This window comes from Westerdykella ornata (assembly GCF_010094085.1).
Source record: "Westerdykella ornata strain CBS 379.55 unplaced genomic scaffold EI97scaffold_12, whole genome shotgun sequence".
Classification (NCBI taxonomy): Eukaryota; Fungi; Ascomycota; class Dothideomycetes; order Pleosporales; family Sporormiaceae; genus Westerdykella; species Westerdykella ornata.
The window spans coordinates 522,207-546,191 of NW_022986862.1; the positions used below are offsets into that span (position 1 = coordinate 522,207).

The 23,985-nt window shown below is 50.7% G+C and overlaps 10 protein-coding genes across 10 annotated transcripts; 7 read left to right on the forward strand and 3 right to left on the reverse strand.

Moving 5' to 3' along the window:
* Positions 1-1,116: 1,116 nt before the first annotated feature.
* On the forward strand, positions 1,117-3,281 carry EI97DRAFT_433903 (uncharacterized protein). Its single transcript, XM_033798484.1, has 3 exons — positions 1,117-1,138; positions 1,199-1,562; positions 1,613-3,281. Exons 1-3 carry the CDS (start codon positions 1,131-1,133, stop codon positions 3,185-3,187), a joined length of 1,947 nt encoding a protein of 648 aa, XP_033653508.1. The 5' UTR covers positions 1,117-1,130; the 3' UTR covers positions 3,188-3,281.
* A 160-nt stretch (positions 3,282-3,441) lies between these two features.
* Positions 3,442-5,461, forward strand: EI97DRAFT_467677 (uncharacterized protein; the record flags this gene model as incomplete). Its single annotated transcript, XM_033801614.1, has 3 exons — positions 3,442-3,866; positions 4,250-4,624; positions 5,249-5,461. Exons 1-3 carry the CDS (start codon positions 3,636-3,638, stop codon positions 5,459-5,461), a joined length of 819 nt encoding a protein of 272 aa, XP_033653509.1. The 5' UTR covers positions 3,442-3,635.
* Positions 5,462-6,721: 1,260 nt separating this feature from the next.
* On the reverse strand, positions 6,722-7,153 carry EI97DRAFT_458966 (uncharacterized protein; the record flags this gene model as incomplete). Its single annotated transcript, XM_033800955.1, has 1 exon — positions 6,722-7,153. The coding sequence occupies one exon, from the start codon at positions 7,151-7,153 to the stop codon at positions 6,722-6,724; it is 432 nt and encodes a 143-aa protein (XP_033653510.1).
* Positions 7,154-10,010: 2,857 nt separating this feature from the next.
* Positions 10,011-11,570, reverse strand: EI97DRAFT_62486 (arad-like aldolase/epimerase). The gene is made up of 2 exons (XM_033802965.1): positions 10,754-11,570; positions 10,011-10,696 (listed from the first exon to the last, which is right to left on the reverse strand). The coding sequence occupies exons 1-2, from the start codon at positions 11,154-11,156 to the stop codon at positions 10,134-10,136; spliced, it is 966 nt and encodes a 321-aa protein (XP_033653511.1). The 5' UTR covers positions 11,157-11,570; the 3' UTR covers positions 10,011-10,133.
* Positions 11,571-12,450: 880 nt separating this feature from the next.
* Positions 12,451-13,158, forward strand: EI97DRAFT_458968 (uncharacterized protein; the record flags this gene model as incomplete). The annotated part of the gene is made up of 5 exons (XM_033800956.1): positions 12,451-12,709; positions 12,760-12,860; positions 12,913-12,969; positions 13,025-13,083; positions 13,131-13,158. The coding sequence occupies 5 exons, from the start codon at positions 12,451-12,453 to the stop codon at positions 13,156-13,158; spliced, it is 504 nt and encodes a 167-aa protein (XP_033653512.1).
* Positions 13,159-13,307: 149 nt separating this feature from the next.
* Positions 13,308-14,638, forward strand: EI97DRAFT_433909 (6-phosphogluconate dehydrogenase C-terminal domain-like protein). The gene has a single exon (XM_033798485.1). The coding sequence runs from the start codon at positions 13,574-13,576 to the stop codon at positions 14,564-14,566; it is 993 nt and encodes a 330-aa protein (XP_033653513.1). The 5' UTR covers positions 13,308-13,573; the 3' UTR covers positions 14,567-14,638.
* A 314-nt stretch (positions 14,639-14,952) lies between these two features.
* EI97DRAFT_433910 (uncharacterized protein) lies at positions 14,953-17,120 on the forward strand. The gene is made up of 3 exons (XM_033798486.1): positions 14,953-15,361; positions 15,412-15,521; positions 15,665-17,120. Exons 1-3 carry the CDS (start codon positions 15,219-15,221, stop codon positions 17,056-17,058), a joined length of 1,647 nt encoding a protein of 548 aa, XP_033653514.1. The 5' UTR covers positions 14,953-15,218; the 3' UTR covers positions 17,059-17,120.
* A 748-nt stretch (positions 17,121-17,868) lies between these two features.
* EI97DRAFT_501711 (GPI mannosyltransferas-like protein 1) lies at positions 17,869-19,802 on the reverse strand. Its single transcript, XM_033802716.1, has 3 exons — positions 18,774-19,802; positions 18,453-18,726; positions 17,869-18,368 (listed from the first exon to the last, which is right to left on the reverse strand). The coding sequence occupies exons 1-3, from the start codon at positions 19,499-19,501 to the stop codon at positions 18,078-18,080; spliced, it is 1,293 nt and encodes a 430-aa protein (XP_033653515.1). The 5' UTR covers positions 19,502-19,802; the 3' UTR covers positions 17,869-18,077.
* A 154-nt stretch (positions 19,803-19,956) lies between these two features.
* EI97DRAFT_419713 (uncharacterized protein) lies at positions 19,957-21,006 on the forward strand. Its single transcript, XM_033797001.1, has 2 exons — positions 19,957-20,061; positions 20,125-21,006. The coding sequence occupies exons 1-2, from the start codon at positions 19,997-19,999 to the stop codon at positions 20,921-20,923; spliced, it is 864 nt and encodes a 287-aa protein (XP_033653516.1). The 5' UTR covers positions 19,957-19,996; the 3' UTR covers positions 20,924-21,006.
* A 1,923-nt stretch (positions 21,007-22,929) lies between these two features.
* EI97DRAFT_378248 (Translin) lies at positions 22,930-23,884 on the forward strand (the record flags this gene model as incomplete). Its single annotated transcript, XM_033795655.1, has 3 exons — positions 22,930-23,072; positions 23,124-23,141; positions 23,194-23,884. 3 exons carry the CDS (start codon positions 22,930-22,932, stop codon positions 23,882-23,884), a joined length of 852 nt encoding a protein of 283 aa, XP_033653517.1.
* Between the last annotated feature and the right edge of the window lie 101 nt (positions 23,885-23,985).

Below are 23,985 nucleotides of genomic sequence, written 5' to 3' on the forward strand. Positions count from 1 at the left end.
AAGCTTTTAATATGATGCTTGTTCCATATATCAACTGTCCGCAGAACTTTATCTCTCGAAAATCTCCGTCCGAATCTATGAGATCCGTCATGGAAACTCCGCACAAGTCGTCTCACCTCGGGACCTTTTGCCATCACAGCATGGATGACTACATTCAGTACGCTCATGCATCATTCTCCGCTTTTTTAAATCGCAAACGCAGTGGTGAGCGAGAGATACCTTCCGAACTGTGCGTCGAGAGGTTGATGCGCTTGCCGTCACCCTCATGCTTGTCAGGCCGCTTAACGAGCTGCCTATTTGGGCTGTTACTAACGGACTGTACAGAGTTATGATATACCAGGAACGGCTCTGAATAAGCAGGTCATTTGCTGGAAGGATGGCGTGGTCCTTCAGACATGGTCCTCTGGTCCCTTGGATGCGGGATCCATATGCATTTCGATATCTGCAAGTTACAACACGGTTAAGAGCGCAGATCCTTGGTCACTGCACTGCAGATTGCAATATGGAGGACGACATGCATCTTGCACCACATCCACGGCGCAGCTGTTTCCGGGCCTGTACGGGCCGGTCGACTATTAAATCAGGATGCTTCCCCCTCCGCGGTAGCCACAGCGTCGCTCCTTGTGCTTGAGCGACCATGTCTATCTCCCAGTTTGTCGTGGGAATTTCTTTGGCTGCGATTGTATCCGCCACTCCTTTCCAGCGCAATGTCTTCCAGAACGAATCTTCGCCCTGTGCGCAAGTGAGCGCATCCGTTGCAGCGCAGAAACCGGCGACAACACCTACTGTCCCTGCCCAATTGGCTTATGATTGTATCACCAGCGTTCCTTTGAATAAAACGGCAGCATTGGACCTCATTGATTCTATTACGCCTTACATTCGCTGGCACTCAAACACCGTCTGGTTAAAGGATCCTCCCAAGGAATACGCAGAGAAAGTCCAGCCTGGTGTAGATGTCTGGGCTGGGATTGAGGAAATAAGGTCGAAGGTGGAGTCGAGCACATTTCGCAACGAGTATGAGGTATGTTGAGAGTCTTATTACGACTGTTTAATATATGCGCTGCATGTTACGACCGATGCCCGATACGGCTAAATGAACGTTGGTTGACGGTATGCAGTTCGGTTGGTCAATGTACAGGTTTGTCCCCGCTCAGATGTGTGCAGTACGAAGCAGGTCTTGCTGACGCGATTCTCGAAGACTACTACAGACCACGCATGACGGGCACTTCGTATTTGTGCCAGATGTTATCGGTGGCGTCTTCAATTGGGCCCGGCCCATTCCTCTCGTGTCCGTTTCGGAAGACGGAAAGGCGCTGCCCAAGCCTTTCGTATATCCAGACGTCCTTGCGGCGTCTGTAGGAAACGCATCGTTTACACCATCGGCTATCACCGTCATTAATGGACAAAAAGCGTCAGAATATCTAGAGAATTGGGCGCAGTTCGGTTCGCTGCAGGATCGAGACGCATTGTACAACAATGTCTTTTACAATCTCGCTGCCGTGTCTATCGGATCTGTTAGCACGAGTATAGGAACTTTTGCAGGGAGTGGAAGAGGTAGATGGGCAAGTCATCATGGGTCACAGAAGGAAACGTGTGCTAACAGATAGTTTAGGTGTATCCAGGCGCAGAAACCAAGATAGATTTTGAAAATGGCACGAGCGTAACTTACCAAAATTACGCTCGGGTGCTTGTCGACTTTGACGGAGTAACCGACGGGGAAAGCCTCTACAAGAAATACTTCTACAGCCCAAAACCCACTGAGACGGACGAACCTCCGTCTAACTCTACAGTACCGAGTCCTACGAACTCCAGTATACCGACTTCGTCCGCGACTCCCACAGCAACACCCAAACCAGTCCCTGGGTACCCACCACCTGTGCTTCGCGAAGCGCAGAACAACATCGGTGGGTATTACCTGGGAGACGATTACTCAGACATTGCAGTCCTTTCCGTACCATCCTTCGTGTCAGAAGAGGAATCAGAAATCCCATTCCAGCAAATTGGTGAGCAGTTCCTCGCGGCCGCGAAAGCTGCGGGAAAGAAGCACCTTATCATTGATGTCTCCGCAAACGGCGGTGGCACCATTCTGCAGGGCTATGATCTCTACAAGCAACTCTTCCCCAAGGGCATAGGGCACGCAGCAGCCGACCGCTTCCGCGCTTTCGAAAGCACTGACCTAATCGGCCAAAAGTTCTCTGAAAAGGCACAAGGGCTTCCCCGCGAGCTCGTCTCCGAGAACGACAACGAGACACTCTATTCCCTCCAGTACGACGTCGTCTCCTCCATCTTCAACTACCGCACCGACCTTGACGAAGACAACAAGAATTTCGAGAGCTGGGCCGACAAATTCGGTCCCGTCACTATCGCCGGCGACAATTTCACTAACCTCATCCGCTGGAATCTCTCCGACGGTCTTACACCATTGAACTCTGGAGGCATCTGGGTTCACGGGTACCGCAATCTGACGAACTTCACGCAGCCCTTCGCCGCTGAAGATATCATTGTTGTCACGGACGGTTATTGCGCGTCTACCTGCACTATATTCTCCGAACTCATGCGTCAGCGCCAGGGCGTGCGATACGTTTCGCTAGGGGGACGCCCTCGACCCGGAATCACGCAAGCCGTCGGGGGCGTAAAGGGGACTAATAATTTCCCTTGGGATTATATACAGAGCCTGGCGCAGTACGCTGTCACGAACACCACTGCTTCTGCTGAAGAGGCGACACAACTGAATAAGACACAACTTGGCGAGTACTGGAGTAATGTGCCCTTTGATAGACAGTCACCGGGTACGGCAGTCAATGTCAACTTCAGGGATGGCTGGCGCGACAACGCCGATTATGGCTTCCCACTCCAGTTCTTGTACGAGCCGGCGGATTGTAGAATCCTGTACACGAAGGAGATGACTTACGATGTTACGGCTATTTGGAAGGCGGTTGCTGATTCAGCTTGGGGTGGCAAGGATTGGTGTGTTGCTGGCGATTTGGCACACGGCGGATACGAGGCGCGCGGCGGGAGGGAGAGACGTGTAAGGAGCCTTGAAGGGGAAGTCAGGGCAGAAGAGAGGTTATTAGCGAAGAGGATGAGGGAGTGGAAAAGGTCGCTCAGGGTGGAGGATTATCCGATGGACTTGTTTACGGATTTGAGGGGCTTGAAGATTGTGAAGAGCGGGTTCATGTATCCATAAATGGGCGCGGAGGAAAGGCGTGCCTAGGGTCTCAGGGAACACTGTGCCACCAGAACGGCGAAACATCAAGACCATGTGCTTCAATGTATACGGGACACGATTACGATTAACACTTCAGATTTCGCGATTGTAAAGTCACACTCTCCCTCATAGCGCTCCCACATTGCGGTAGGGAGGGTAAGAACAAACTTGGGATCTAACATGTGTTGAAGGCCCGACGACCCCGCCTATGACGTCGACTTCTCCACCGTCCATCAAGACAACTTTACTGCTGTAGTGATTCTGCTTTTTCAGTACTACCGTGATATACGACCATCGCCTGTACATCAGAGACGTATATGAAGCCTTGAAACAGGCTGTGAAGTTCCAGCCAATCTCATCGCAACTTCTCAGATCATAACATTATTGGAACATTGATCTCACATTTTCACAACATCAATACAAAATCATGAACGAACGCGGCACTTCACAAAACACGCAAACTTCGTCGCAGTCCAAGGTGCAACAGCCGCAACGCCCAGTTGCTGAGCGTCAAGACCAGGCCACTGTCGATGAGGGGAACCAACATGACTCCTTGCAAAAGAATCGCGGGGGAATGATTGATGATAGCGAGTTCCATTATGAGCACATGGAGATCCACTTCAATGATGAGGATGAGGATGAGGAAATGGAGGAAGAGGTCGGTGGTGGAACACAGGTTGGGAAGGGGAAGAAGTGATTGACGGCAAATGGTTCGAAAAGTCAACAATCGATTTGCAGAAGGGGATGCAGCAGCTGACTTTTCTTCCCAATGATCAATGTGTCGCTGTACTGTTTTCTCTCATGAAGTGTTTGCACTACAGTACGAAGCCGTCTTTGGCTACAGAAACAGTGGGGAATACACTCGGAAAGAACCGTTCTAATGCGGAGAGGTGGGAGGCGAAGTGTGACATCAGATCCGCACACAAAGCTCCAGACTTTGGATCACGAGGCAGGTACATCATTCCCGCCTCACATCTCTTGGGGAGGGATATATATAACTGGCCACTGACATGATGCATCGTCCATAACAAATATCACAAGCCACTGAACAAACTTCGCTTCCACAGCCTCAAGCTCAACACGACTACATACGTTCCCACCCAACGCTTCTACAACATCATCTCTACAACAATGGTTCACCAAGACAAAAACTGCCCATCGGACGACCCGAACGCAGAGCGCAACCTCTACAAAACAGCCTCCATCTCGTCGCCTCTCTCCAGCACCGCCGACGCAGCACTGCCATTCCACGAGCACTTTCTCCCGGAAGAACTGAGCCTTGCGGATGAGCTGCAGCTCGGGAGTCACGAGGAGATTGAGCGGTATAGGAGTTACAGCATGTCGGAGCAAGGGGATCTCCCGGTACCTGCAAAGGATGGGAATGAGCATATGAAGCTTGAGGAGGAGAAGGATGAGGTATGTGGAGTTCGCTTCCCTAGGGCACCGAGAGTTTGATGGGCATGATGGGAAAGAGTGGATGAATGTGGTTTTGTCGTACTTTCTGTTGGGATTCGATCGTTCTGTGACAGAACAGTCCAGTATGCGGGGAATTGAAAGTGAACGTTGCAAGAGGGGCCTTGTGGGGAAGCGGACATCAATTGGCTGTTCATTGATTCTGTTATACCACTCAAGAGAGCCATGAGTCCACACACTCGTGTTCATACAGATAAGCAAAGTCTTTACAGCTCAACTGGAAGTACGACTCGAACTTTCCGAAATTGCACGTCTATGAGAAAAGTCTAGGGACCAGCAAACAACTCGGTTGCTACTGGCGAACATTGAAACAGATATATCATAACATTGAATACCTCTGCTTCCCGATGCTATCATCTTCTAGTAGATATGCAGGCTGCGAAGGGTCTATTACATCATTTCACGTGAACTCCCAAACAGCGAATAATCGTGCAGAGCAGAACGCTGGAAACACATTAAGAGTGTTCACACAACTGTTGTTTCCGAACATATATCACATTGAGCAAGTGAATTGAAGACATACCCTCAACATACCACGAGAGTACTATTTACATGTCGAATCGGAAGGAGAAAATCATCCATCTCCTGGAACGGACCGGTCCGGCCTCAGAAGGTTGGCAGGCGTCCGTCAACGGCTTCATTTCCCTCAGCGATAAATCGTCCAAAAGAGCGAAACAAAATAAGGCGCACACAAAGAGTGAGCAGGGCACAAGTAATGAAGAGAAAGTAGTGCATGAGATGTCGGAGATCAGCGATACTTCAGACAAGAAGATCAGATGAGGGGAAGTGACATGGAGTCGGTGGCTTTCATGAATGACTGCAGAGTGAGGACGTGTACTCTCCTAGAATATCAAGGGCATTTAGGTTGCTCTGCACTTGACGGATTTCTACGCTTGGGTCTACAACCTGCACCAATGAAGTAGTGGGAAGGTTAGATCAAGTAGGAGTGGAGTAATCGAGTATATCACAGGCGCTACCATGAGACTATTTACGAAGAGCATCTCACGTGATATTGTCATTCACTGTTATCATTTCCATTCGAATAAGGCCACAAACCCATATTGGATGCCGTTACTCAAATTAAAAGTCTTAAGAAAGATTGGTGCTCGGTTATCAAATCCGGGATACATCCCAAGAGCGCCTGGCAACCAAGTGGCTGAAAGAGTGAATACATCATGTTATAGGACATGGGCGGCATTGGAAGGTACCGTTTATACAACATAAGAGAAAATCGGCGTTTTCAGTTGGCAACTCTGCCTAAATGAAGTCGCAAAGTATCCAAGTTCCTCACACTATTTCAACGACACGATACGGAAACCCACATCCCCCCTCTCCCCATAGGCTCCGGCTTGTACACCGCGGAGAACGTCTCCCTCTCCCCTAGCAAATCAGTGCAGGTACCATAGGGCAGGGGTTCGGACCCGGGCCGTCAGTTAGATTCCCCACTCCGTGACCAAGAATCGGAGCGGGAGGATGCATTGCATATACGACGGTGGGCGTACAGGATATCCCCCACGCTAAGTGTTCCCTTGAAGGCGAGCGAGTCAATGAGGAGCGGAAGCAACGGGTGTAACGTGCAAGAGAGTGCGTTACGCGCATCCGTCAAGCTCGAGGATATCGTATATGAAAAGCACTTTCAACTCCTACAGACCCTTAGGATGCTTTGGTTACACAACCGAGGAGCCATTCTCTCATTAAAAAATATATTCGTATCTCGTCGCTTCGGATAAGATATTTTTAAGTTTTGGAAGGTCCACATCTCTTTACCTCAAAGAAATGGGTTGGTGGCGGTGTGCATAAACGACACTGCCACGCCGAGCTACCAGCTCACCACCACTCGACCGGTTTTCTGGGAACACCCTGTACCAAGTGCAAGACAACATTCCGCCCCGATCCGAGCTATCACGGAGAACAAGAAGCTTCATGCAGAGGCGGAAATGGAATAGATGTCCAGAGAAGGTCTGGTTCGGTGTGTCCAACATGTTACGAACTGTAACGAGGCCGCATGGTATGGTTAGGCCCGGTTCGAGGAAGATTTGTTTAATCTTCATCCGTCGTAGGCCCCTCCACGTTTGGAAACCCCGGCAGCTTGCCCTCGAGCATCTTGAGTGTTTCACCATACATCTTCGATGGGACAGCATCAGGGTCGACCTGAAGTGAACTGACATCGATAGAAAGCGTTTCCGGAATTATATCGTTTGGCTTCGGCTTAACGAAAGTATCTTCTTCCTTTACAGGGACGGTATGGGCAGCCGGCGGGACGATGGAATCTGCAAATCTTTCGGCTAGTATTTTTCGCAGTACTCGTTCCACCTGCTCATCGCTGGGTGCGCCTTGCCGTTCTTCCAAATTGACGAGGCGTTGATGCATTGCTCGAAAAGCTTGCTCTGTCCGTTCCATGAAGTCGCGATAGTAGAGCGCAAGTCTTTCGAAGGACGCATTGATGTTTCCGAGAACGTAGTTGAACGACATGCTAACGACGGCAGGCTGCCGGAAGGCAGTGAACGCGAGAAAGGCTGAGTTAATGACGATGTAGATGTTGAAGGTGGAGCAAGATGTGATAGAGAAAACTACGGTCACAGCGCTTGGGGCGTGCATATAAGGCGTGCTCTGTTAGTACGGACAAAACCCGGCCTGGGTAGGTGGTGAAAGGCTTCGCCAACAAGGGAAGATCCTTCTATTAGGGCAACGACGCAAACCGGGTAGGTACGAGCGACAGCTAAAGAAAAATGGCCTGAGCTGTGCGTTTGAAACAGCAGGAACGAGCCTCTCTTGCAGCATGGCATGGTCGCTGTATTGGCTGTTCAACGCGACGAATAGGACGCTACAATTGCGATTCGAGCTTCGATCCGGGATACATATCGAAACACCGGTAAGAAACTGGCACAATCTTCAGAGTCTATCACACAAACTTAGTTTCTCACAAGCTGAGTGGCAGTTTGATACCCTAGGGTATGCAACAGCGGGCGCAGTCCTCAGGGCAGGGTCGTTGGCGATACTGACGCATGCTCGGCGAAATCCCGAGGGTACACAAGGCAAGGCAGTCAGATCTGGGCGCAGTGCAATAGGCCCAAGGCGAGGGAAAGGACTCATCAAGTGAGTCACTGTGCTGGCAGGCTGTGCCATGGGTCCCCGTCTACTGCACGGAACGGGAACTGCTGCAACGGGCTTTCAAAACGATGCAGAATGGCACGGTTCCATGAGATCGGCCAGCAACACTGGGAAGGCGTCTGACAGGAGGGCTATGTACGTACTCGAGAGTGGAGTACTTGCAGGTGGCGCGTCGTGAAAAGACAGGAGGTCGAGTTACAAGGGATTTAATAGATGGAACGGGAAGGATAACCGAGAATGTTCATAATTAATCCAACCTGTTTCTACCTCACTCCATCGCCAGCCATCCTTCACAATTTTTTTCAACTCCCCTCTCCCGCACAGATAGCCTAACTCCATTATCTGTTCCCAGATGAAGGACGTTGGCCCCCTTCGCGAACGACTCGCTTCACATCATTCCCGTCTATCGGAGTCGATTCCCATTCCCCGATGCATGGTAAGGCTCTCTGATCGGTGAGGGAGATGCATGTCCGAGCGTCAAGCAACACCAACCGCATGCATGTTCGTGAACCACAAACTCTGGAGATCGAAGGAGACCACAATATCGACTATGTTACGCAGCCAGCTGTGCCGCAAGCCCGCCTACCTAATGCTGCTCAGAAGGATTCTTCCCGCTGCATGTGCGAAGGAATTTCCAAAAGCCAAAATGAGAACTGCGAGACCGCATTGAGTCTTCTGGGAACCGTGACGATACTCCTGGGCTATGGGCAGAACATATCGACGAGTCTACAGTGCAACCCAGTAGAAGTTATTTACCTTCACACTAGACAACCCGCTCCTGGTCAATCATGGGCTAAGCGAGACCAGTGGGACCAGTAGCGACAGCCATCTCCCACTTGATAGACAACGCATTACTGGGTATTTGACAAGCCGTGGACGGGAATAATGGTTATGGTCAACCCCAGACGCGCCTCATCCCCCCAACGCCCCTCCGCCTTATGACCCATGAGACACCGAGTACTCCGTACATTTGGAGGACTTTATCGGACCCTACTTCGCTGAGAGCCGCTTTCACTGTCAGTCGCTAGAGGAAGTGGATCCTGCAAGCCTCACTGTTCAATCTGATGTACGTTTCGAACTATCTCCATCTTCCCCATCCCGTACGCTAACATTGAGACGCAATAGAGGACCGAATTCACGAACAGCAATTCTTGAGTCTCACAGCGTCGATTGGGTATGGTAGAACATTTGTCAGCTATCAATGTTTCGGTTGCGCCATCTACCGGCTTGGTCACTTATCAGAACATACCGTCTCGTACGATCTCTCCCGATGGAATGATGAACCCGAGCCTGTTCCCTTTCCTGTCCAAAACCAGGAGTTCTTCTGCTGATCAGCCGACTCCAGAGTGCAGCCGATAAGTCCTTTCTGGCCACGATCAGCATCAATGGATTCCGCCCATGGTATCCCTAACATTGTCTCTCAAAAGTCTCAGCGCTGAATCACAAACGCGTCCCGTCCACCAGGTTGAAAAGACCCCAAGAGGACAGCGTCCTGCAGGTTCCAATCCTCATGGGAACAGCCCACTGTGCCATCTGAGCACTGGCCCCTTCATGGACATGCCTTCTACCTAGCCTGCGGCCGAAAAATCGCGAAACGATACTAGCTCCACGTGCTGTTCCTTCGTTCGACCGTAATCGCGGACCTGATGTTGTCCGTCGGCCTATGTAATTAGCAGGAAAGTGCTCTAGCACACCATAATAAGAAAACAAACTGGGTGGAAAACTCCAAATATGGAGCAATGGGCCGTATCCCTTCTTTGAACGAAGAGATACCGCAAATGTTCCCAGTGCCGACCCAGACACCTATACTGTTCAGTGTTCACACTGCAGAACAGCCCTATGCGGCTCACCGATCAGCCTTCGCGCGCACCGTCTCAGCCCTGTCGGCATTTCTGCCAACCTGGTTGCTCTTATCTCTATCCCTTCCCCTAGGCTGGCACATGCGAATGTGGTTTGTCGGTGAAGCGAGCGAGATTACGCAGCTGGCACCCACCGAGATCCTCGGTGTTAGGAGCGTGGGGCGGATATTCATGACAGCTGCGGTAGAGATCTGCTTCTTGAGAGCACGGTGTGAGAGACGGTATCCAGTGGTCTGAGGTTTAGGAACAGTTTTGGGAAGGGACATTTGCATAGTGGAAGTGAGTGCGTGGAGAGAGCAAGAACTGCCGCAGGCAACCTTGGAAGTGATCAGCAATGAGGGTACGGAGTACTGCTGCTCTGATCCCACAGGACATGGTAATTCAACAGTCTTACCATCACACGGTTGCCCTCTGCATAGATGTGATCGTTGATTAGCTATTCGCTCGGCCATACAAGTTGCGCCTTTCCCAGGAGGAGTCCATCAGTCCTCACAGCCCGGACAATCATTCCTGTATAGCGGATTCACTTCAACCTCACGACACCAAAGCCTCCAAGGTCTCTCTATGGTGCCCCGTATAGACTCCCAAGCGTCGTGGGCCTCGCTGTCCTTTAAGAACTTGACATCACCCTCAGTCTTCACCTTGGCAGATTTGATCTTCCCACCGCCTTCGATGTCCACCTTCCCCTCAACTACATGCCCAAAATGTGCATCATGTATCATCAATGCGGTCATCTGAGCCTTCGCTGCGTCCCTGGTATAAATGGCTTGATATACTGCTTCTTCAATGCCATGCGCGACCGTCGTAAACCCATGCCCTCGCATGAGCACGACAGCGTGATCAGGTTCTTTCGCAGGATCCGGAGGCGCACCCCCTATTTGCGCCGGCAGCGCTGACCGGACTTTGGAATACAAGAAGCCGGCTGAGGTGGCTGGCTTGAAGGCTGCAGAAAGAGACGCGCCTAGTTTGGTATCGCGGACGAGGAGATCGTGCTTGGAGCCGCTAGAATAGTGGGATGAGGCGTCCCAAACAGGCACATTACTCCCTTCCCAAGGCAACGCGTTAGTCGAAGCTATCGCATTTTCAAGAGCTTAGGGCATACCCAGGAACCCTGCCATGTGTATGCCCGCCTTCAATGGCACTCCACTGATAGTATATGGCAGCACCGCAGCACAGTGACTATGCACAACGCTATTGATGCTTGGAAACCGCTTGTATATCTCGCTGTGTATATATCTCTCCAAGTATCCTGGCTTCGCATGCTTCTCTACTGGTTCGCCGTCTTCAACATTGTATTCCACAAGGTGCTCTTCGGAACTAAGCAGGGCGGGCGCCATGTTACAGGGCATGTAGAACGTGGCATGGTTGTCTGGACTGCGGACAGAGATGTGTCCGTACGCGTCGAGGATGCCGTGATGGTGGAGGATATGCGAGGCTGTTATGAGATTCTTGAAGAGATCTTCAAGGCCGACTTTGGTACGTTTGGGAAAATATCCGGCGGACATTGCGAGGAGTTGAGTGGTGAGAGGGTTGATAAGGTGCCATGGTTCCGGGTGCTCCTGTTGATGCCAAACTCAGCGGTTTGCTTGGTCTGGTGGTCAATGACGTCTGAACGGCTGCGAGTGAAAGGGGCCCGGAACTACGTTCTCCCGTACAAGAAGATACCTATCTACAAGTACAACGGAGCTACGAAGTCTCCGACCTCGCAACCAGGATTCTCCATATTTTATGCCTACTCCCCCGTACATGAAGAGATGCTAGATCCTCTTACGAACGACTTCAATATGATATGACTGTTGAGTGAGTGTACACAATACACGGCTGACTAATTTGTCAGCACCGCGGCGTCCATTCGCAGTCAGAAACGAAACAATAACCTTCAACACCTTGAAAACGTGGTGCTCTTCAACATTTGCGGGCCCGCCCTCTGCTTTAATTTTCTCTCTTTGTCAAGTCTTCTTCTCTCGTTGAAGAAAAGTCAACGCCAGGCGATGAAAGAGGTCTTTTTGCGACTCAAGCGTCCTGTGCAACTTTTCAACGGGACCGCTGCTCTAGCCCATTTTGCTCACGAATACCGCTTCCTACTACATGTTCGGATCAAGTTCTGTTCTTACACAGTATCACAGCGGTATACCTTAACCTTTGAACATTACAAGAACCTTGCGTCAGGCAACAAAGGTTATTCACGTGATCCAGTCAGCACAGACCACCCAATAGGATCAATTGATCAACCTCATTGCGTCCGCAAACAGGTTTTGACACGCAAACCCCAAGAATGTCAACTCAAAGGCTGAAGCGTCACGATATTGGCCGCCATTTGCTCGGTGCTTCTTGATGGCTGCCGTGTCACAGCTACGCGTCACAGCATTCGTCAGCCTACCGGAACTTGCTGGAAGAAAGTTGCAGTGCAACTCCCTCTATCATTGGCAGGGTTGGTCCAAAGCCCTCAAGACATGCAGATCCAGTCAGCTCAAAGCCCTGATTCCTGTCCCTATTGTAAGGCCAATGACCTCATGCTCAGTGAGCAAACGTGGCTCGCCAAACGGTGTGACGGATGCTTCATCATGGCGCCTGCCAGATCATGCGACAAAATCCGGTAGCCATATATATACGTGGCTCCCTACTTGGCCTTCACCTGGATGAAGCTTCCCCCGATCTCTCCGCTTTGTTTACTCCATAGCGTGTCGCTGTTTGCAGCTAAACCTCATTCTACTTATACCCGGATTTGTCTTACCACTCATCCAGGCGACACAGTGCAACAACCCCCGAGATAATTGAAGGCATAACCCATCCAGCAATATGTTCTTCTCACGCGCAGTGTCAATTTTCCTCCGCTTCGGCGAGTTCGTTTCTGCCGCCGTCGTGCTCGGGCTCATGGCGTGGTTCCTCCACTATCACGATGAGTGGGATGTCGGCCCCCTGGCGCGAGAGATCTACACCACTGTCATCGCATCACTTTCAGTTATCTTCTCTCTCATCTGGTTGATTCCGACGACAAGTAGCATGCTTCACTATCCCTTCGACTTGCTCGCGTCTGCTGCATGGTTTGCCGCCTTTGGTGAGTTTGTCCTCAATATCTGAGTTGATTAAACTTACTAACACGGATAGGCATTCTGGTTGACTATCTCGGGGACTCTGGTTGCGGCCGAGCTTGGGAGTGGAACTCCTTCGACATCCGCGTCAATTCTCCGTGGTGTGGCAAGTGGAGGGTAAGGCCCTAGGACAGACAAACTCTCGAAAGCGATGTACTGACTCTTTCAGGCTGCCGAAGCCTTCTCCTTCATCTCGGCTGCTTTCTGGTTCGTCAGCTTTCTTCTGGTAAGTTGCCGCCGAGATGAGCGTCGACGTGAGTTCCTGGTCTAACATAGCGAAGGGCGTTTACGTCTACCACAGGGTGTCTCGCGACCCAGTGGTTACTGATGGAACTACCAGGTGAGTGAAGCGCTCCGCAGATTCGCGCAAAGTGCTGACATTAGCAGACGCCGCTGGTACCGCTCTCGTGTCTAGATGCCTAGATGCTGGTGGCAGTCTCGGACGTAGTTTGTCTGAAGGACTTCCCTACTGCTACCCAATGGTTGATATCCTTGGACGTCTTCGGCGCTGACTCTCACATTGATACCCTGAAAGTTTGCTTGGAAAAGCTGGTGTTTTGGCCCGGTTAATTTTCTCTAATAGGTCTTTAATGGTGCCGTTAGTATATTTCAGACAATTACAGATTATTCAACCCGCTTCTGTTATTCGCCTCGGTTCTAGGTTTGCTATTGCGGAATGTCGCCATCACCAGCGATGTATGTAAATGGGTCTAACTCGATCCGGAATAAATCTTTCCCCGCGCCAGCAACACTGAGTGCGACCGTCCCCTCCAGTTGTTGTATCTACGACGTCTCTGTACTGAAAAGATTCCTTTCCTTCATTCAAAATAATGACATCCCCACGTGCAACAGTTGGCATATTGTCCATAGGGCAGATGGGCGCCGGAATTGCTGAACTGCTCCTCGCCCATGGCTATCGCGTTGTCACCAACGCCACTGATCGGTCTCTTGCGACCCAAACCCGAGCTAAGGACAAGAGTATCATTCTGCTTGCCTCCGATACAGATCTTGTCGCGCATTGTGACTACATCTTCTCTATCGTTCCACCGAGAGACGCAGTGGCAACAGCTTCTCGTATCGGCAAGGCGCTCAATACCTCGCCGGCTCCTCGCAAGGCTTCTGCAACTCCTTTATACTTCCTGGAGCTGAACGCTGTTTCACCGCAAACGTCCAAGAGTATTGCAGAAAAGCTAGGCGAGGAGGTTCCGGATCTGCGCTTCATCGACGGCGGCATCATAGGCGGGCCACCGACCTTGGGCAAAACATTCGAGTCCCAATGGATTAAACCGGGCATTCCGCTTTCCGGTCCCTATCCGCTGCACGAGGCACCTGTCAGCGGTGCACATCTAGCGGAAACCCTGAATACCAGGTATCTCGGTCCAGAGATTGGCTCCGCTTCAGGATTGAAGTGCTGCTTCGCAGCTCTTGCAAAAGGGTTGACGGCTCTAGCACTGCAGTCGTTCAGCACGGCTGCTTCGCTGAACGTTTTACCCGCGCTGGAGCATTACCTTGACCAGTATAATCCTCAGGCTAGTGAGAGGGTGCGCAGGGGAATTGTCGGGTGTCCGAGTAAAGCGTACAGATGGGTGGAAGAGATGAATCAGATTGGACAGTGCTTTTCCGAGGACGGAGGATGGGAGGGTCGGGCGAACGTATTTAGAGAGATAGCGGAAGTGTATGAGGAGTTGGCAAAGGTGGTGGAGAGAAGGGGAACGGAGCAGATGGGAAGTGTTGATGGGGTGGTGGGCGCGTTGTTGACGAGAGTGGAGAGGCAGAGGGAGAGGAGGAAGTCTTGGGAGGAGTTGGAGGTGGATGAGGGGTAGTGCTGTTATCACTGGTAGGAGTATGGGTAGGATTCTAGTCTATACTGCCAATTCACCCTTTTTGATTGTTAATTCTGGCGGTTCTCCAGATGCCTCTGCGATTAGAACCCATGGGACGATATGTCTTCTCTGCCAGTGATATAGACTGGAGGCTCCCATACTAAGTCCGTAAGGCTTGAGCATCAACGCTCTCTTCTAACTGGCATGAAGTTCCTGATCGCAACATAAATATATGCTGTTCCTTCTTCCCATTAAAATATTCCTAGTTTAGATTTTACACAAATGACAGCAACTTTACTCTGTCGGGCTAGCGGCGAACTAGTCGAGTGAATCGACCTCCGGACTTTAGGAACACCATCGGTCGCCACTACAACCTCTAGCGGACTCCACAACGCGTCAGAGTAAACGCATCGCACAATGGGAATACCCCAAGCCCTGAAGGTTCCGACAATTGTTGTGGCAGTCTCCATGCAGGAGGTATACGCCGAACTCCAACGCTCCTTCTTCTTCTCAAAATGACAGCGAGTCTCGTTTTCTCCTCCACCCATGAACTCAAAGCATTTCGAACCTCACGACAGTGGTGTCAACCTCATCTACACATTCATTCATTCATGTGATATCATTACCTGTCTCGCTCATTGCGTCATAAACGATGTTCACAACGTCGAAACTTGTAATCGCCGCAGCAATCACTCTTGTCTGCGCCAGCCGCTCCAGCGCCCAAAGCTGGGAGACGATCCCTGAGATTGAAATCTATGGAAAGCACTTCTTTTACGCCGATAACGGATCCCAATTGTAGGTTCGCCCAATATGCAAAGAAATGATGGAAGGTTGACATGTTACAGCCACATCAAAGGAGTCGCGTATCAGCAGAACTGGGCACCGCATGGCAAGATGGGCAAGCATAAGAAGCTTCAGGATCCATTGACCGATGGGAAAGGATGCCGTCGCGATGGTACGTGCGAATATCAATTCAGCGTGCCGATCATCAAAGCCTCTGCCTATGATCGACGTTCCGCTGGTACCAACCTTTGGGACGGGGGTTGGACCGAGAGTTTATTGTCCACAGTAGGATCATGTACTGACTTGTCTGAATAGTTCCTTATCTCAAGGCGCTCGGGATGAATGTCATCCGTGTTCACGATATCGACCCGAACGCGAACCACGACGACTGCATGGAGCAACTCGCAGCCAACCACATTTACGTCTTCGCAGACCTAGGGATACCAGGAACACACATTGAAAGCAGGGATCCAAAATGGGACGTGGGCCTATACCGGCGGTATACTTCGGCCATCGATGCGATGAGCAAGTATAAGAATGTCATCGGGTTTTTTGCCGGCAATGAAGTTTTCTGGAAGGCGGACCAGACGAAGACAGCAGCATACGTAAAAGCCGCTGTGAGGGACATGAAGGGGTACATTAAAGGAATGAACTACAGAAGCTCCCTTGTAGTTGGCTACGCCGGATCGAACGACCGTACAACCAAGGACTCGGCAAGCTACTTCGCCTGCGATGCTGATGAAGCTAACAGTGCCATCGACTTCTGGGGTTACAACCTATATTCCTGGTGTGGAAATGCTACGGAGCACAAATACCATGATTCCGGATATGAGGAGGCCTATAACTTCTTCAAGGATTATCCTGTCCCCGTCTTCTTCTCCGAATACGGCTGCATCGATGCAGACGATGGATCCAGCCTGGCCCGACACCGCCCCTTCAGTGAAGTCGAAGCTATCTACGGGCCCATGTCTGACGTCTTCTCAGGTGGTATCGTATTTGAGTACTTTAAGGACGGCTCTAAATATGGCCTGGTTCAACTCAGGGGCGACAAAGTCAAGCCCTACCCGGACTACACTTCGCTCAGCATACAGCTCGCCCGAGTTGCCCCCGCAACAACAACGAAGAGCGGGTATATCCCGAGCAACACTCCACCAGCATGCCCAGCCAAGTCTGATAAGTGGAAAGCCGCGGCCGTTCCCTTACCTCCACACCCGAACTCCCAACTCTGCGCCTGTGTCGCCGATAGCCTGGACTGCGACATCGTAACCAATGACACCCACGTCTACGGCAAGAACTTTGACTACATCTGCGGCGTGAATCACGCTCTCTGCGCCGCTATCGTCCGCGATCCTGCGCTCGGCTTTTACGGCGGCATGTCCCACTGCGAGCCCAGAGATCAGCTGGCGTGGATTGCGAACCAGTTCTACAAGGGTGCGAATCAGCAGAATCAAGCGTGTTATTTCAACGGCGCGGCAAATATCAAGAAGCCTTTCCTCCATTCAGAATGTAAGGACTTTGTCAAGAACATCGCGAGGTTGGGTACAGGGTATGTGCCCAGTCCGACGGGGAAGGGGGACGCGCAAGTGACGAGGTTGAGTGTGGTGTCTTCTGGTTTCCCGCGGCCGATATATGAAGAACTTGGGATGCCGCTTTTTGTGGTCTATCTTTGCATTTCGGTAATGAGTCTTGGGGCTGTTGTTTTCTTGTAGACGGGCGTTAGGGGATGCTGTGCACTCCGGCATTAGTAAATGGGCCTTGGGTAATCTAAAGGGATAGAAAATAGATTACAATTGTTAGTACAGCACTGCAAGTTGTCGTTAGACATTTTGCACTAGACAGCACTGCATGCACAATGGCGGACAACACACCAGCTGAATTAAAATACTGAAATCCAAGGCCGGATTCGGAGCTGACAGTAGAAGTCTGGCGGAACGGAAGGTGAAAACCAGTACTAGGAAATATTGGGGATGATAATGGTCATGAGGTCAGATCTAAGTGCTCTCGTCAAGAGCCCATGTTATTGAGAGACGTAAGGTCATTTACATTGACGAGATGCTTAGGATAGAATTAGGGATCAAAGTCCTCCAGAACCACGTCTACGCGATCTCATTCTACTTCACTTCAACACCAATTGATCCATTTGAGAAACAGTCAAGAGCCGACATTCCAACTCCAACTTCCTTTCTCTTGCGTCTCTCCGACAGCTAAACCCCAGGTACAGCAAACCCACCCCTCCCAGGCTAGTTGCCCAAACCCGGGGCGCAGGATGCCCTTCCAACCTCGCCCAAACAGCCTTGCTCACGGCTATTGTGCAGTTGGCGAATCAGGTGGGGTGTCATGCTTTGTTGCCGGTGAGTGTAGGGATTTTCTGGTGACGATGTGTCTATGCTGGTGTGATCCATAGTTCGCGTTGGGGGTTTTCTAGGTTCGACTCTCCGGACCGACATCAGGAGAAGACCGTATGATTTCAGTGCAGGACAGGAATTTGCAGAGGATGGGAAACGGACAGGCACTGATAGCTGTGAATTACATGTGTCGCATATAGACCTGCATTGAGGTTCTACTCCAAGGATGCTCACGGAGTCCTGGGATGCCCTGAAGCGTAGGCCTAGTATAAATATAGTACAGTTGTTTTTCTCCCTCAACTAAGCCTTGATGCGTGATCTCTCCATTCGTTGGTGTAATGAGTCCTTACATCCAAGAATGTTTGAACACCCAGACATTTTCATCATCTCTTCTTCTCGACCTTCGCGTCCTGCCCGGCCTCACCCATCCCTTTAACATCCCGCACCACAACCCCCAAAATCCCCGCATTCACGACGAAAAACGCCAAACTCGCCATCCACAGCCCGGGCACAAACGTCGAGCGGCCCAGAAATTCGAGCTGGTAGCCTTGCTGAAGCCAGAAAAATTGACCGAGGACCCAAAGAGTGAGGGCTGTGAGGCCGATGGGCCGCGAGTGGAGGAGGGTTGAATGCGGGAGGTAGAAAGGGAGGAAGATTAGATACCAGAGGAAGTACTATTTAGGAAGACTGTTAGTGAAAAAGATCGTGGAACGAGGAGTAGGCGTTGTATTGTGCTACGGAGGAGGAAGATGACGTACCTGGCTTGTGCACACTTTGTTGAAGGTGACGAAGGCAAACGTTTGCGCCAACATGGTCGATGGCAGATCTTTCTTAGCCAGCGCGATTGGGATCAAAATGACGCTCAGCAGGAGTTGAGGAAGGAAAGCAAGACGCTCCAGCTCGAAGGAGGAGGACGTGGTTGTTGGAGAGGAATTGAGGTAGAGGAGTGTGTTGTAGGGGGAGAAGTTGTGACGGTGGTCGATGCGGATGAGGTGGTAGAAGTAGCTGTGTTCAAGGAAAGGGTAGCCGTATCTGGGATATATTAGCATCGGAGTGAGGCCTTTGACAGGGGAGCTTACGTTAAGTACATTACCACATTGAATGCGGTAAATGTGATGATGCTGGTTGTGGCTAGCAATAGTCTTTCTCGAGTAACGAAACGCGTGATGTGGGAGATGATCGATGCTTTCTCAGCGACTCCACTCCTCTTCTTCTTCCCAGAGCTGTGTCCTTCATCAAGCCACCACACAATAGATGCAGCGTATATAAATGGATAGATCTTGAAATGCACAGCCAAGCCCAAAAGGAAACCGGCAACAACGATGCGTCTTGCCAGCACCGCCCATAGCAAGGCAATGACAATAACTCCTAACAAGCCTTCAGAGCTCCCTCTTGTACTGATGGTAGCCACCATCGGATTTAGCAGCCATATGCTAGCGAACTTGAGTGCTCTCTCTTGAGGCATCTTCTGATAGGAGCGAAGAATGCGAAACATCATCCAGCCAGCAACAATATCTCCGACTGCGAATAGGATTTTACCGAAAGAAAACCACATCTGGCCAGGCCAAGTCGTAGGATAGATCAGCCATGCTAAAAGGGGGGTGTAGCGGTATGTGTCTCTGGCGTAGGGCGATTTCCCTTGTGATATGAAACGTGCTGCGTCGGTAAAGACAAAGTAGTCTATGTCGGTATATTTCATGGGGGAGTATGCATCTTGGAAGAGACCGTATACGAGAAGTACCACTCGGAGGAGTACTGCCGCCGAGAAGACCGCACGTGGAGATTTAAAGGAAGACGCGAGTGCCATATGGGGATGAAGGAGCAACAGGAGCGAGAGCTACATTCAAGCTAGAATCGTCAGATGAGAGTTGCGTGAATGCATGTGTTTTGGTGATTTGTTTCGCGAGTACAGAGTACCGTGTAGGTAGAGACGGTCAATTGCACCTGCAGTTATCGAGGAAGTTGCCAAGCCTGCGCTACTCTGTTTTGGGTTAAATTACTTACCTATCTTTGTGTTAGTTCAAGTGGGGATTTCCTTGTATACCGTCCCGTCGGTTCATTTGACATTCTGTAACCGGAACTGTAGGGACAGAACCTCGATAATGGAGTGTGAGCGGCGCTCTCTCGCAGCTGGGTCTTTAGCCAATATATACCTATCGACTACGGCCAATTACATGGTGGAAATAGAGGGCACGCCACATCACGCGGACGCCACGCTCAGCCTTCTTTTAAAGGTTCGTTCACAGGGACTCAGCCCTCAACCCCTCATCCAGTAATACGAAGACGTCCTCCATAGCTAACAATGGGAATCCCCGTAGATCCTGTTGGACTGACGGTATTAAGCAATCCCCAAGATGCAATTGTCGAGTAAGCCCTACTCAGAGACTGGTCCACTTATAAATTGTTGGTCTTGGAGCTAATCGACTTTAGCGTTGTGTTCGTCCACGGACTCCAAGGGCATCCCCGGAAGACCTGGTGCTCAGATCCGACACCACAAGGGAAGCAAAAGGACCGACTCTCCCAATCCGACGTGCCTCAGAGAGGCAAACTTCGAGTCCCCAGCCCCTTTCGCTTTCTCCGCCACAGACGAAAAGGTTCCGATAGAGATGAGGAAGACAACGACAAGGCTGGGCAAGGTGAAGGAGTCTTTTGGCCAGAGGATCTCCTCAAGGCAGACTGTCCAAGGGCCAGGATCATGACATTCGGGTACAACACACACATCACGCAAGGGTTCCACGCTGCAAACCAAAACAACCTCTTTGCGCACGCGCGAGACCTGTTATATGCATTGGAAGGGAAGAGAAGGCAGTCGCCAAATCGCGCCTTGATATTCCTCGCGCATTCGCTTGGTGGCATATTAGTGAAGGAGGTTCTTCGGCGCTCCGAAGTGGATCCAGACGAAAAGGTGAAGGCAGTTTACACCTCCACTATCGGTGTGTTCTTCTTTGGCACTCCCCACAGGGGTAGCAAGGACTGGGCTTCGTTCGGAGAGGGCGTTGCTACTGTCGCAACTTATCTCCTAGGCGTAGACGTCAATCGCCAGGTCATCCACGCCCTCTTACCCACGGGACCTGAGCTCGAGCTTTGCCGAGAGTCATTCACCAACCAGTGGGTCAAGCGTGGGAAGAGCCTCACGGTTAGAACTTTTCAGGAGTCTAAAGCACTTACCGGCGTCCGATTGGGCGGATTCAATCAGCTTGTATGTATGGGCTTGGTTCAGGTGTCATAAGCAATTAATGGACGTCTAGATCGTACCAGCTGACTCCTCCATTCTTGACCATCCAAACCAACGACCAAGAACAATAGATGCGGACCACATTTCCATGGTCAAATTCAGTGGAAGAGGCGACCGAGGGTATCAGATGGTGAAGGATGACATCGAGGACCTCATTATAGAAGCAGCACGAGCAGTACAAAATCCCCCCAAAGGTAGGTCGATTGGCCGCGCTCTTTTAGTGGTCCACACATTGATTTGATTTATTTCAGATACTACATCAGTAGCAAAGCCTGATGAAAACGTCGAAGATCGATCATCCAAAGGAAAATCGAAGGAGAGCGCAGATGCGGACGATAGTACAGAGGATGACTCGGACGAACTTTTGCCTGCCATCTTTTACATGATTCGTGACGGAAATGCCGAAGGCATCAAGCTACTTCTGGATTACTCCGATAGAAGCCAGGTGGAAGCTATCTTTATGCCTCTGAAGTACGGAGCACGGCCCCTACACCTCGCTGCGCAGCTAGGAAATGCCGAAATCACGCGAGTTCTGCTTCAACGTGGCGCCGATCCTACAGTTCTGTCGGTCGAAGGTTGCACTGCGTTACACTATGCAGTCAATGGTGGTTTCACTGACGTTGTGGCTGAGATTCTCGAGCGCGACGAAACGGGCCAGTTAAGATATCCGGTTGGTAACGCCATCAACCTTAGCACATCCTTCAACGCTGGTCCTCCATTGGTAGTTGCCGCCCAGGCAGGGCACACAAGGATCGTGCGGATGCTACTTGACGCTGGAGCGGACCCTAACGGTGAAGGCATGAACGGGGCGACTGCATTGCACGCCGCAGGAGGGCGCAAGTTCGACGAGATCGTCGATGCTCTGCTGCAAGCCGGCGCCGACCCAAATCACGCCGATTCCCACGGAGCCATCCCCATTCACGTTGTGAACAGCCCTCGGGCAGCCGAGATGCTTATTGAAGCAGGCAGCAATCTGTCAGCTACAATCAGAGCGAAGAACCCATATGGCTTGACTGTCGGTGCTACACCACTTAGGGTCTGTGTGGATTATCGAAACACACCGATTGTTGAGGTTATAGCAAAGCACTGCACCCTAGAGCAACTCAATATCAAGGCTAGTGATGGAAGAACTGCACTCGATTCCGCCGTTGATCCATACAAGCCAAAGATTGCGGAGATTCTCTTTAATACCATGCGAAATCTTTCATCGACCGACGACTCAGGGCCGGTTGACAAGGTGACCCCAAACTGAAAGACTTCAAAGTCCTTTTGATTGTTTGTTTCCGTTTTAGGCAAATTCGTAGTAACGGTATATTTCACTTAATGTGGACGGACCACAAAGTTGCTATGGTGCTCTGTTACGGCACATAACGTAGTTCGATCAGACAGTCAATCCCTCTGCTTTTATTTACATATAACGTGTAGTTATGTATTATGATTATTTCGAGTTCTAGGCTCCTAGAGTGTATTGTACTAATGCGCTGAGGCGTGACAGGATCGCAAGAGCCAAAGGGAAACAATACAGTTTATTCGGAGGACGTATTCTGTAGGGCATACAACAATTGTAGGCATGAACTATATGTGTCTACTAAACGACACTCAGGCATAGTAGGCTAATGTTTACTCCGTACACTACTAGTACATAGGTAGTCTTAGAGGGTCTATGTAAGAGACTACATAGCAAAACTTGTATTTTTTGTAAGCCCTCCTCAGTAACTACCTAATCTAAGTTAGAAAACCACGGCTAGAGCTAGGAAGGTAGGTCTAAGCAAAGAAAACCTATCGAAAACCTATCGAAAACATCTCACGTTTGTGCTGGATATGGGTGTTGCCAAGAGTTCATTCAATAGATCCCGGTCCTGGCAAACGCGCTCTATCCCCGTTTGTCAAACGCCCCTCACCGCATACCTCTACCACCAACTAATAAGCTTATAATGAAGCGCACGCACAACCAGGAAATGGCTGAACACAAAAGGTCAAAACAAAAGCACGAAGGGGGAATGAGCGAATACAAACAGGAGCAGCCGATATCGCCATACATGGCAATGTTCGAGGAGTTCCGGAAAGAGCTGGATGAGCATCATGACCGCCGAGAAAGGATCGTTAAGGCTTCTCGTGACATCACTGCTGCTAGCAAGAAAATGTGAGAGCATATACGATAATCATAACTAGACATTCGCTGACCTCCTCGCAGAATTTTCACTTTACAAAGGTAGAGATCATTCCCGGGTCACCTTTGAGGATCACCTTCTCACCTTGAACAGAGTGCGGAAATTAGGAGTGCCGCTGCCTCCATATGTGAACAAGAGCAACGAGGAGTACTGGAAAACCATCGAGACACGCTTCCGAGAAATCGCTCCCGATGTACAAAATGTCAATGCTTACCGTTATCCCCAGCTGACATGGGGGAATCAAGAGTTCATGGAAGCGCTCAGCTTCCAACACTACCTCGAAACCCAAACACTCATTTCGTACGAGCAGGCTAAGTCTCGTGTCGCCGCTCTTTGCGGCGATGGCCCTACAGTACCGCTCACAATTGAAGACTACGTACTGGGCATTTACGACATGATTGGCGAGTTGATGAGGTTTTCCATCACCGCTATGGCTCTGAACGGAAACCTCCCTGCAGGTGAACCTCGCAAAGCTCCCGCCGGCGAAGACTCCCCTATGATCAACGGAGAAGAGACAGCTGCGGCGCCAGAAGAACCGAGGAATGTACTCACGGACATGAGACATATAGAGCAGGAACTCGAATTCTTCCATCCAGGTCCTGGGACGCCGTTCGAGAAAGACGTCAACGGTAAAGCGAAGGTTATGCATCAATGTATCGGGAAAGTCGAGCTGGCAAACTATAGTTTGACCGTTAGGGGGAAGGAGAGGCCAAAGGGTTGGAGGCCGGACCTGGCTGAGAGGCCGAAAGAGGAAGACACACGGGCAGAGGTGGAGACCTTCTGAGAGAGTGCCATGGCCGGGGACAAACATATCTGTGATATTCACGACTGTACGAAATATGTGTAGAACACTAGACGTAGTCTGGCAGGATTCGGGTTCACAAT